Source organism: Coenobita brevimanus, chromosome 104 (assembly GCF_032717465.1).
Source record: "Coenobita brevimanus isolate Jiangsu-jjx chromosome 104, ASM3271746v2, whole genome shotgun sequence".
Classification (NCBI taxonomy): domain Eukaryota; kingdom Metazoa; phylum Arthropoda; class Malacostraca; order Decapoda; family Coenobitidae; genus Coenobita; species Coenobita brevimanus.
Genome location: NC_137057.1, coordinates 26,481,563 through 26,495,646, shown reverse-complemented (window position 1 = coordinate 26,495,646; position 14,084 = coordinate 26,481,563). Strand labels below are relative to the sequence as shown.

General features: G+C 41.1%; 1 protein-coding gene across 1 annotated transcript in view; it reads right to left on the bottom strand.

Annotated features, from left to right (window-relative positions):
* Positions 1–14,084, bottom strand: part of LOC145416058 (uncharacterized) — a 73,623-nt gene that overhangs the window by 58,768 nt on the left and 771 nt on the right. The window contains exons 2-4 of the mRNA XM_080285156.1: positions 13,151–14,048; positions 12,090–12,365; positions 11,175–11,393 (exon numbers count right to left, since the gene is read on the bottom strand). Of these exons, the coding sequence (XP_080141282.1) occupies positions 11,175–11,393; positions 12,090–12,365; positions 13,151–14,048 (1,393 nt within the window). The remainder of the gene's footprint in view (positions 1–11,174; positions 11,394–12,089; positions 12,366–13,150; positions 14,049–14,084) is intronic.

Sequence of the window (14,084 nt, the reverse complement as noted above, 5' to 3'; positions counted from 1 at the left end):
CGTTTCCAACATCGACATCATGCATCAACACAGTGGTTCTTCCTGGAGTGGCACGGAACACTTGCGGGTACTCCTGCAGTAATGCCGAAAACTCCTGCCTCTCCTTGGGAGCTAGATGAGAAAGCTTAGTCTGGAGATCATTCATGATATCAGGATTCTTCCCCAAACTATCACTCAGGCTCATGCTGCATGGGAGAGCTTCACTTGCAGACTCGGGTGGAACAGCTACAGTGCAGACTGGATTATTTTCGTCCAGCCTGTGATATAACTTTAGCATGCTGATGTGACAAAGTTGCTTGTTCTTTCTACGATCTGGTGTGGCAAATGACATAGTTGACATAACTGAATTTTTTCTCCACGAAATTAGGACCACTAAACTTGGCTTGGAGAGGTTGCCCATGCACCGGTAGCAGAATCAACACCTGATCTCCTGGCTGAAAGTGGCGTAACCTGGACTTCTTATCATACCAAGTTTTCATCTTCTCCTGAGCAGCTCCTAAATTCTCTCTCGCCAGCTGTAAAGCAGTGGACAGCCATTCTTTGAACTTCATCACATACTCCAGCAGGTTGACGTCATCTTCCTCCGACAGCCAGCATTCCTTGAGTAGCTTAAGGGGTCCTCTTACTTCATGGCCAAACAGTAGTTCAAACGGTGAGAAGCCCAGTGATTCATTTGGAGATTCTCTTGTCGCAAATACAACGAATGGAAGACCTTTATCCGAGTCTTTCTGATGTTCCAACAGTATTTCCTGAGCATCGGTTTGAGTGTTTGATGATATCTCTCCAACGCTCCTTGGGTTTGGCCATGGTAAGCTGAAGACGTGATCTGGGTGATGCCCAACTCTTTCAGAGACTGCTTGAAAACATTTGACATGAAATTACTTCCCCGGTCTGACTGTACCTCCTTGGGTAGACCAAACTTTGTGAAGAACCTTGGCATTTCCTTAACCACGTTCTTTGCTGAGATATTTCTAAGTGGAATGGCTTCAGGATAACGAGTAGCCATATCAATCAGGGTCAACACATAAGATAATCCTGAAGAAGTCTTAGGAAGAGGGCCCACCATATTCACCAACACACGGGTGAATGGCGCCTCAAAAGGAGGAATGGGAACTAGAGGTGCAACCTTTTCGGTCTGATTACACTTCCCCACAACTTGACAGGTGTGACAAGACTTACAATACCAGGAAACATCCCTGAAGATATCTGGCCAGTAGAAGTGTTTCAAAATGCGTGCCACAGTCTTCCTCACTCCAAGGTGTCCTGCCAAACTGGAATCATGAGCCACTCTAATGATATCCTGCCTACAAACACGAGGGATGACAACTTGATGTACAACCTCCCATTCACAGTTGGCTGATGCTGTTGGGGGTCTCCACTTCCTCATAAGTACTCCTGACTTTATATAATAACAAGTAGAAGCACCAGCTGACTCTTCCTCACTGCAAGCAGAGTTAGCTAGACCTTTCAACTCAGGGTCAGCAACCTGCAACTCAACCAACTCTTGACGAGACAAATTATCAACACTACGGGGTACTGCCTCATCTGGTGAGCGGTCCAAATTAGCAAGAAAAGTGTCAGCTAGGATAACATCATCATCATCATTATCCTCTAAGTCACCAGTAACTTTAGACTTAGCCCTAGTGACAGCACATGCAGAGAACACATCAGGGACATCACAATCCTGTGCCGCAGCCACCGGCTCACTAGACAACTGAGGAGCTGGACACACTTGACTTCCACCAAAATCATTTCCAAGTAAGAAAGTTACACCTGACATTGGGAGTGTCTAAACCAACCCAACCATAATGGAACAATTAACAAAACCAGACTCTAAATTCACTCTGCTCAGAGGGACAGAGAAGTAATTATTCCCTACACCTTGTAAGATTACAGTTTCATCAGAGGAATTAACATTAGAGCCTAGAACACTGGTCAGCATAAGGGATTGGCAAGCACCTGTATCACGATATATTTTAACTGATTTCCAGTTATTACTGTTCAGAGGACTGACAAAACCATCAGACAGGAAATTAGCACATGAACTCTTGAGAGTGTTACCCACGTTACTGCTCAAAAGAGGAGCTTCATCATGAGGATTTAATTTACCCCTCAAAGCAGGTTCAGTTAACTCAGTTAAAGAATTCTGGGAACTCTCAAGGGTGGACACTAGACCAATTGACTGAATATATAAAGACTCCTTTTTGTTCACATCACGCTGTCCCCTGAAACATTTCTCCGTAGTATGACCAAGCTTACTACAATAAGTACATTTACTTTTCTGAAATCTAGAGGTGAAGCTGGTATTTACTTCCTGAGAAACATCATCTTTATTCTCTTTCCTGTTACCTGTACTCTGAGTAGAGGCAACGTACTTACTCTCAGCTGTCCTTTTTTCTTTAGAATATCTCTTGTGAGTGAGAACATATTCATCAGCTAAAACTGCAGCATCAGACAAATTATCTATTCTTTTCTCATCAAGATATAGGCTTACATCTTTATTAATACACCTTTTGAAGTCCTCCAGCAAAATCATCTGCTTAAATTTACCAAAATCAGAATCCACATCCTTAGAATTTAACCACTGCTCTAACAGATCTTCTTTGATTTTTGCATACTCAACATGGGATTGCTTATCTTGCTTGTAAGTTGTCCTAAATTTTACTCTATAGGCTTCAGGAACAAGCTCATAGGCCTAAAGAATCAAGCTCTTAACTACATCATAATTATCAGATTGATCCTGAGGCAAAGATGCATAAGTTACTTGAGCTTTACCGGTGAGAACAGTTTGAAGGAGTACTGGCCAATACCTTTTGGGCCAATTAAAACCTGTAGCTACCCTCTCAAACAACTGAAAATACTTTGTTAAATCAGATTAATTAAAAGGAGGGACAAGTTTAACATTTTTAGCCACATCAAAATCATCAGAGCTAGATGATCCAGTTCCACATTGTTTCATGCGATACTCATGGTCCGCCTGAATCCTAGCAAGTTCAATTTGTGCCTGAGCCTGTACCTGTGCCTCCTGAATACGAGCCTGAGATTCAGCCTCCTTAGCATTTGCCTGAAATTCAGCCTCCTTAGCACGAGCCTCCTGCAGGGCTAGCTGTAACTTAGCTATTTCAATCTGCGTTTGCTCATTTGGAGGAGTTACATTAAACAAGCTTGCATTAATCATGTCAACAATTTGATCTTTAGAATGATGAGAGAGAACAGCAATTCCCAATTGTTGAGCAACAAGCTTAAGTTCATTCTTTGTTCTGTTTTCTACATCACACACTGTTTGCACATTTTGACAAAAAATCTTTGGCTTCATCAAAAGTAGTAATAGTAGACATCATGAATAAATCACAGCCACAAAATGTCAAGCAATATCCTTATGATAATATCCTGAATATCCTGATAAGAGGTCGCCAAAATTATGTTATGGAACAAAGAGAGATAATGAACACTTTAAGTGAGAATACTAAAAATCACTACTGTCCCGTAAAGTTCCAGGTTCAAAACAAAAGAGTTAGGTAAAATTACAAGTTAAAGTTTAATGCTCAAACTAACAACAAAACATTCAGGACTCATAAGGCTAATGTAATGGCAAAAACAGGTTAAATATATGGTTAACTGCAATAGCCTCTATTAACACGAAATTAGCAAGTGTAAATTTATCTAAGTCAACCCTGATAAAATGAGAAAACCGGATAATGCTCAGTGAATGCAAGATATATTATTACAGATACAAAATATTATTAATAATTCCTGACAATATGAACCCTACATGAATCACAAAAACCTCACCAGGCCTACGAATTAACACCTTATGCTATACAGTACAAGAAAAAATGCAACAACACTTATACTCAAATTACACAGCTGCTAGATGGCTGGAGACTTCCTGAGCACTCACAATAATAACAACTGTACAGGGGAGGACAGAGATGTGAACAAAATGAGGAGTAGATCTAAGTGGCAATTAATGCAGAGACCGAGCTCATTATATAGGGGCCGGCAGAGCTTGATACAACTTGTAAGAAGGACGCGCAAATGAAGCCATAGGGGACAAAGAGTTGACAATCCTGCTCTGAACAACAGAAAGAATGACTTACTCTACTATAAGGGTAGAAGGGGGGAGTGAGGTAGAACACGCTCGTGATCAAACATGCAGCATACTGTACGTTAGAATTACACAAAGGATGATGAAATCATAGGGTATGTAACAATATATATATATATATATATATATATATATATATATATATATATATATACCTAGGCTGCTTCCCCCAAGTAAAGGGGGGTAGCCGAGACAGGACGACGCACTCCCCATTTACTCATCCATTCAAACACATTCATTCGCATCTTAGCCCCAAAGGGGAGAAGGGACAGAAGCTCACTGCACCACACCGCAGAAGGGTCAACTGCGCAGTGCAATCAGTGACATCCACAGCAGGACCTGACAGCAGAGTTGGTTTACCCCTGCCACATCATAATAGACCCATCCCCTTACCCACACCTGACCTGACTTGCTGATCAGACCAAATGCAGGAGAATATCCCCTCAGGGCTGCGTCATCATTTATTCAATCACAATTTCTCTCCATTTATTTCTGTCATGCACAGCCACTCTTCCTTGCTCAACAGACATCCCTCTCGCATCCAGCACTCTCTTCACACTGTCCATCCATCTTATTCGTGGTCTCCCTCTCAGCCTTACACCTCTCACATCAGATCTAGTTATCTTTTTCACCAATCGCTCATTATCCATTCTCTCCATATGCCCAAACCATTGCAACACCCTCTCCTCACCTCTACCAGCCGTCTTCCGAACAACTTCAGTTCTCCTTCGCACTTCATCATTTCGCACTCGATCCATACGCGTCACTCCATCCATACGCGTCACTCCACACATACTCCTGAGACACCTCAACTCCATTACAAACTTTTCCTCTCAGCTGTACCCATATTCCATGTTTCGGCCCCATATAATGCAGTCGGTACCACAACACCCTCATACAACCTTCTCTTTACGTCCATTCTAAGTGAACGACATCTAAACACTTTTTTCATTCCTCCCAGCACCTTTCCTACTTCATTCATTCTAAACTTTACTTCTACATCTATTCTTCCATCCACAGCAACATGTGACCCTAAATATTAAAAACACTCTACCTCCTCAAGCAACTCACCATTCAAAATTACATTAATCCCCCTACCATCTACCAACCTCGTACACTTCATCACGATACTCTTATTCTCATTTACTTTCAATTTCCTCCTTTCACACACCCTTCCAAACTCCTCTACCAACTGTCTCAGTCTCTCCTCTGAATCAGCCACCAGTGCAGTATCATCTGCAAACAGCAGCTGCTTCAGATTCCACTCTCCACCACCAACATTCACCAGACTCAGACCTCCACCTGAAACTCTTGCATTCACCTCCCTTACAACACCAACCATATAAATATTAAACAACCAAGGGGACATCACACATCCCTGTCGCAGCCTCACTCTCACGGGAAACCAATCACTCACAGCATTTCCCGCTCTTACACACGCTCTACTGTTTACATAAACTTTTCACCCCTTTTAGTAACCTACCATCAAGTCCATACAATCTTAAAACAGTCCACTAAGCCTCCCTATCAATTCTATCATTCGCTTTCTCTAAATCCATGAATACCCAAAACACATCCTTGCCTTTCGCTAAATACTTTTCATACACTTGTCTCACAGCAAACACCTGATCCACGCATCCCCTCCCTCTCCTAAAGCCACACTGCTCATCACCAATCACTCCCTCTATACCCTCTCTAACTCTTATAATTAACACTCTACCATACACCTTACCTACAACACTCAACAGACTTATACCCCTAAAGCTAGTACATTCATACTTATCACCCTTGCCTTTATACAACGGGACCACACAAGCACTTGCCTAGTCAATTGGCACCATACCTTTCACAAAGCACACATTCAGCAATCTTACTAACCAGTCAACAATAGTCACTCCACCACCCTTCAGGCATTCCACAGCACGCTCATCCATACCTGCAGCTTTCCCTGTTTTCATCTCCTTTACTGCCTTCTCCACTTCCTCCTTCGTGATCAAAGAATCATTCAACTCTCCCAAGACATTTATTCCTTGCCCCCTTCCATCCTCCACAATCTCAGCCACCCTTTCCTCCTCTACATTTAACAATCTATCAAAATACTCTGCCCATCTCTTCCTTACTTCATCCATCTCAATTAACATCCTTCCATCCTCTGCTTTTACTCACTCTTCCTTCCCAGACTCTCCCTTTTGCACCCTTTTAACCTCCTTCCAGAACATTTTCTTATTCTGTTGAAAATTCTCAGTCAGCCGCCTACCCCACCTCTCATCTGCTGCCACTTTAGCATCAAGCACAGCCCTTCTCGCCCTATTCCTCTTTTCCTGATACCTCTCATATGACACCTCATCCTTCCTCTGCAGCCACACTTCATATGCACGTCTCTTCTCAGCCACAGCCATACTTACTTCCTCGCACCACCATTCACTTCCTTTTCTTACACCAACACCCACACGTCTCACACCACATACCTCTTCTGCATGCCCCACCACAGCACTTTTAAACAATTTCCATTCCTCCTCCACACTGCCATTTTCCTGATCTTTCACTGCGTTCCACTCATCTTTCAATTTCTCCTGATACTCTATCATTTTCTCACTTTTATCCAACTCACTCACTTTCAAAACGTCCCTGCCACACTTAACCCTCCTAGCTCTCACCCATCTCTTACCTACTCTTAACTTTCCTTCCACCAGGTAGTGGTCAGGCATACCTCCACCCTCCCCTCTCAGAACTCTCACATCCAACAATCTTCCTATTGCATTCCTAGACACAACCACATACTCCATCAATGCTTTATCCACAACCATTCCACCCTCCTGTCTCATCCATGTATTCTTATAAATATCTTTCTTCTCGAACAGCGTATTTCCAATCACCATCTCTCGCTCAACGCACATCCCTATCATTCGTTCCCCCTTTTCATTTCTTCCAGGCACACCATGCATACCAACTACACCTTCAACTGCTACATTTCCCACTCTAGCACTCAGACCTCCCATCATTACCACATTCACATTCGCTCCAAAACTCTGCAGACACTCATCAACAACAATCAAGAAAGACTCCCTCTCTTCCTCATCCCCTTCACTACTAGGCCCATATGCACTCACAAACACCCACAACTCACGTATAAATAAATAATATATATATATATATATATATATATATATATATTCCTTTTCACATATTCTGTAGATCCAAATTTTTCACTACCAGGAGAGAGGAATGAGATCCGCTTAGCCTGACTTTATTTCTAAGTGTGTGTTTGGGGTTTTGAGCTAATACTGACTCCTGACACACACACACACATACACACACACACACACACACACACACACACACACACACACACACACACTTCCCATTCCTCTCTCTCTACGTCTCTTCATTTCTCCTTTCCACTCTAATCTCTTCCCTCGTTTCCTCTCTCTCTCTCTCTCTCTCTCTCTCTCTCTCTCTCTCTCTCTCTCTCTCTCTCTCTCTCTCTCCTTTCGTCACATCTCTTTTCGTTCTCTTCCTCTCCCTCTCTCACCCTCCTCTTTCTCCCTCTCTCCTCCCCTCCTTCTCCTCTTACAATGCCTTCCACTCTACTCTCTCTCTCTTTCTCTCTCTCTCTCTCTCTCTCTCTCTCTCTCTCTCTCTCTCTCTCTCAGACAGTGATGTATCTGGTACCAAGTGTGCCACGTCTTGAGAGAGAGAGAGAGAGATTCAAACATAATGTTTCATCCTTTGAGTTTCGTTTCCTTACCTCAAACTAGGGTGGGAATGGAGGTCGATATGATGATGATGATGATGATGATGACAAAATGTAAAATGTGTAGCATGGCAGGAGTGTGTGTGTTCTTACCTAATTGTTCTTACCTAATTGTATCTTTACAGGAATGAGTCAAGCTCGTACTGTCCCGTGTCTTAAACCATATTTATCGTACATATCCTTAAATTTGTGAATTGTTTTGGCACACACTATTTCATTCGGTAGTGCATTCCATTGATTAATTGCTCTGTTTGGGAAACTGAATTTCCTTACGTCTTTATCACCTCTCTTCTTATGCAGTTTTTTGCAGTGTCCTCTTGCTGATGCTTCTCCATATGTTAAGTAATCATTTATGTCTATTTTCTCCTTCCCTGATATGCACTTATATAGCATTATCATGTCACCTCTTTTCCTTCGCTCCTGTAGTGTTGGTAGATTCAGTTTATTTAGTCTTTCTTCGTAGCTTAGGTCCCTTAAGCTTGGTATCCATCTTGTAGCGGCCCTTTGAACTTTTTCTATCTTGTCTATGTGCTTTTTGAGAAGAGGACTCCAGACTACTGATGCATATTTCAGGGTTGGTCTAATGAATGATGTTATTATCCTTCTTAGCATGTCTTCATTTATGTATGTGAATGCTATTCTCATATTTGCAAGCAGTGTATACATGTTCCATACCTTCTCGCTGATGTGGTCAGCCGGAGATAGTCTGTTATTGATGATCACACCTAGGTCTTTCTCTCATTCTGATGTGTATAGGGTTTTATTTCCTAACTTATAATCCCAATCAGGTCTTTTTCCACTTTTACCAAACTTGATTACATGACACTTGTCCACATTGAATTCCATCTGCCATGTATTACTCCATTCATGAAGTTTATTTAATTCTTCTTGTAGCTCTTTACAAGAGTCTGTGTTGGTAATTCTCCTTTGTATTTTTGCATCATCTGCAAACATATTCAGATAGCTCTCACTTCCAGTGTTACTGTTTATATCATTTATATACACTAAAAACATGATTGGTGCCAGCACTGAACCCTGTGGTACTCCACTAGTCACTTCTTTCCATGATGAGTAGTTTCCTCTTAGTACTGTTCTCATTTCTCTTTTTATGAAGAAGTCTTGCATCCAACAAAACAGTTTGCCTCGAATTCCTCCTTGATGGTACAGTTTCAATAAAAGTCTTTGGTGTGTGTGTGTGTGTGTGTGTGTGTGTGTGTGTGTGTGCCTGTGTGTGTGTGTGTGTGTGTGTGTGTGTGTGTGTGTTTTATTCTACGAAGAAGGAACCAAAGGCCACTAGCCCGCATTAACAGATCCCTCGAAGAGAAAAACAGAGCCAATATCAAGATCTGATCATTTCGAGATGCCTGGACACACTGCGTCTGAAAGACTGGAGATCATAGGAAGCAGGAAATACAGACAGAGGGAGACAGTTCCAGAGTTGACCTGTTCCATAAATGAAGACTCGGAGTAACGGTTAACTCTTGCATTAGAGAGTTGGACAGAAAAAGGATGAGAGTTTGCTACTAGACGTGTGCTACCCGCCCGTTGTAGAGATGGACGAATGCAAGCAGACATTTCAGAGGAGCAGTGACCTTTCAAGTAGCAATAGAAAAGAGATAAAGATGCAACACTGCAGCAAAGAGACACAGGTTGAAGGGAGTCAGTAAGCGGAGGAGAGTTAATGAGACGGAAAGCCTCTGAATCCACCCTTTTGAGAAGAGCTGTATGTGAGGAGCCTCCCCACACATGAGAGTTGTTCTCCACACAGGGGCAGATGAAACCCGCGTATAGAGTCAACAACTGTGCAGGGGTAAAGAAGGAATGGAGACGGCTTAGCACACCCAATCTCTTAGAAGTAGATTTTACAAGAGATGAAATATGATCTTTTCAAGATAAGTCCTGAGTGAATGAAACCCCAGGTGTATTGAAGGATGATGTAGGATTAAGCTGAATAAATATTAAACATTAGTGGGTACACCTGTGGAAGGGTTTGTCGGGTTAATAGGTGTAAGAACTGAGTTTTTGATGCATTAAAAACAACAAGATTATTTTTACCCCAGTCAGAGAAACGAGCCAAGTCAGACATTAAGTATGCCATAGCCTCATCCCTTGTTTGTTGAAGTAACTGCTGAGATGGACGTTGCGGGAACTGAATGGAAAGGTGAAGGGTGAAGTCATCAGCGTATGAGTGGATAGGGTTACATGTACATCGTAGGTCATTGATGAATACAAGGAAGAGAGTCGGTGATAGGACAGAGCCCTGAGGAACGCCACCGTTGATAGATCTAGGAGAAGAGCGATGTCCGTCTACAACAGCGACTATACAACAATCAGAAAGGAAGCTATAGATGAATCACAGATAGAAGGATAGAAACTGTAGGAGGGCAGTTTGGAAATTCAGGATTTATGTCAGACTCGATCGAAAGCCTTTGAGATGTCAAGTGCAATGGCAAAGCTTTCGCCAAAGTTCCAAAACGAGGATGACCAGGATTCTGAAAGGTAGGTGAGAAGATCGCCAGTGGAGCATCCCTAACGGAACCCATACTGACGATCAGAAAGAAGGTTGTGACAGGAAAGATGCTTTAATTTTTTTTTGTTAAGGACTGACTTGAAAAGTTTTGAGATACAGGATGTAATAATTGTCCGTAAATACGGCAGGAACACGAAAACAACAAAAAGGCCACAATAAAAGCCTGCTGGTGGGCAGTCTCCAAGAGAGTCTATTTTGTTCCAATAATGTTACAGGAGCTTTCAGTTGGCAACATAAGTATAAGTGTTTTAAATAAATAACAATATATTACTAATAGATTCAAGAATAATATTATTGTATTTCCGGTACTATAAGTAAAATATAAGCCAATAATATTACATCTTCCTTTTTATACTAAAAGAAAACTTCAATATGGTAAAATTGGAAAGATATCCTTATAAATAAAAGATGCTTGTGAAATTACTAAATATATCAATATTATAACTCAAGTTTACTTGGTGGACGAACAACTCTTCCAGACCTAGTTATAGTCACATTTTCATCTGTTGGCAAATCATGGATTTCAGGATAACCAGGGGTTCTTACAGGTACAGTATGTGACTGTGTAGGGACTCTAGACTTGGGTAACGATACATGATTATAATTCTGAGAGGTAGAAGGCCTAATACTAACTTCATTATCTAATTCATGACTCTTACATAGGGGAGGGGACTCTTTGGTTCTAATCAGATGCCTTCTATTCCTTCTGTATATTTGACCAAAGTTGTCCTTCACCAAGTAAGACCTGGGAGCCACCACAATCCCCTTTTTAGATTCCTTACTTTGACCATCATTAATCCTAACCACATCCCCCTGTTTCAAATCAATTAAAGGTTTGGCATTCTGATCATAGTAGAATTTCTGTTTATCTTGGCATTCTCTTAACATTCTTTTAATGATTACATGGTCTTGAGTTTCTGGTTTCAGCAATCCAGGAGCTGTGGGGAGAGTGGTACGGGTTCTGCGGCCAAACAACAACTGAGCAGGACTGACATCTCCAACTATGGGAGTATTTCTATAATCTAGTAAACTCTGATATAGATCACCACCATCCCGTAATGCTTTCATCATAAGTTTCTTTATAGTCTGAACACTTCTCTCAGCTAGTCCATTACTTTGAGGATATCTAGGGGAAGAGGATGTGTGTTGGATACCATAAAATTTACAGAATTGCTCAAACTCTTTAGCAGTAAACTGAGGTCCATTATCACTGTGTATAGTTTCAGGTATACCATGCCTCGCAAACTGACGCTTACAGCATTTTACTACACTACTAGCATGGGTTGTTTCTAATTCATCAACTTCCACAAACTTGCTGTAGTAATCAACAAGGATTAGGTATGATTTGCCATTTAGCTCAAACAGGTCAGCACCTAACTTTTGCCAAGGTAAATCAGGTACTGGGTGAGGCATCAATGGTTCTTTCACTTGTTGGTTATTGAAAGCATTACAAGTATCACAAGAACTAATCAGATCTTTCATTTCTCCATTCATTCCAGGCCAATATACAAGGTCCCTAGCTAATCTTAAAGTTTTCTCAATACCTTGATGTGACTTATGCAGATTCCTCATCACTTTATTTCTCAGCTCTTTAGGTACAATTACTCTATCCATCTTACTTAACAGTCCATTGGAATAACTTATCTCTTCTCTAAAGTTCCAGTAAGCATGTATTTCTCCTGGGGTTTGATTCTTACTATCAGGCCATCCTTCAAGAGTGTATTCCTTTAGCATCTGCAGAGTAGGGTCATCCTTGGTTTTCTGTTTCAATACCTCAACTTCCAGTCCAGTACCAACATTCAAGTCCGTGGAAACTACACTAACATTAACTTCATCAAAGGATTTATCAAGTTCCTCAGACCAGTTGACTCTACTCAGAGCATCTGCTACATACATCTCTTTACCTTTCTTGTACTTTACCTCAAGAGTATATTTCTGAAGTCTGAGCAACATTCTTTGTAACCTTGGAGGAGCTAAGGAGAGAGGCTTCTTAAAAATGGTTTCCAATGGCCTGTGGTCTGACTCGACAATAACATCTGATTTTCAATATATGTAAGAGTGAAATTTCTCTACACCAAATACAATGGCCAGAAGTTCTTTCTCAATTTGAGCATAATTTTGCTGTGTTATAGTGAGTGAGGTAGCTGCATAAGCAACTGGTTTATCATCTTGCAAGATACAGGCCCCTATTGCATATCCAGACGAATCTACAGTTAGAGTTACAGGTTTTCGTACATCATAAAATCTCAGAACAGGAGCCTCACTAACTAGTTTCTTTAATTTCTCAAAACATTGTACTTGTTCATCACCCCAATGGAAGTCAGCATCCTTCTCTAATAATCTTCTTAATGGTTCATTTATGTTTGACAACATAGGAATGAACTTGGCTAAATAGTTAACCATACCCATGAATCTGAGAAGTTCAGTTTTGTCCTGAGGAGGTGGAAATTTTGTAATAACCTCCACCTTTCTAGGATCAGGCTTCAATCCATCAGGGGTAAGAACATGACCTATATATTCTACCTGATCTGTCTTTAATTTCAGTTTATTTGAGTTTAGCTTCAAATTTCTTTCTCTACATCTCTGTAGCACAGTCTTCAGTCTTTCATCCCGTTCTTTCTCGTCCTTCCATATACTAAAATATCATCCATTATAACCTCTACACCTTCTTAATCATCAAACATCTCGTGCATCCTCCTTTGATAGATTTCTGGAGCTGGACTAACACCAAAACCTAAGCGCAGATACCTGTACCTACCAAAGCATGTGTTGAAAGTGAGAAGTTTTGATGATGCTTCATCTAATTCTAACTGCCAAAATCCTTTGGTGGCATCAAGGACAGAAAATACTTTAGCATTAGACAATCTAGTGGAGATTTCTTCAATGGTAGGAAGGGGATAATGTTGTCTCTTTAAAGCTTTATTGAGATCTCTAGGGTCTATGCACACTCTGAGTTTGTCACCTTTCTCAACTATCACCATACTATTTACCCAGTCAGTTGGTGTACTTTCTTTTACAACTACTCCATTTTTCTCCATTTCATCTAATTCTGCCTTCAGTTTAGTTCTAAGTGCTACAGGTACTTTCCTTGGAGGATGCACTACAGGGCTTACACTGGGATCCACCTCTAGGTGAACTCTACCATCAATGCAGCCTAACCCTTGAAAAACATCAGCATATTCTGAAATCAGTGACTTCATCGACACTGGTATTGCAGATTCTGTTGACTTTGCCGTTACTTGTTTCATAAATTTAACAACACCAAGAAGTTCACAGGCATTCCTACTTAGCAGAGGCTTACAATCAAGATCAATAATATGAAACACAAGTTTGTACCTTTGACTATTATGTAGGCATTCAATCCAAATTTTACCAACTGGAGTAACTTTATCTCCTGTAAAAGACACAAGAACAGTCTTGGTTTTACCTAGTGTTGGTTTGGGCTTCATCATATCAAAAATCTTCTTTGGTAGCACACTAACCTCAGCACCAGTGTCAATCAAAGCCCTAAATTCACATTGATGATCTGGAAACTCAAGTTCTATTAAATCATGTTTCTTACCAGACTTACAGTAGTTTATATTGGAGGATTTACTCTCAGCACACAGATAACCCACTGTCTTATCTTGATACTCATCAGACCCAGAAGAGTAGTCCTGTTCCACACATGCGTTCCTTACGGACTTACTTCG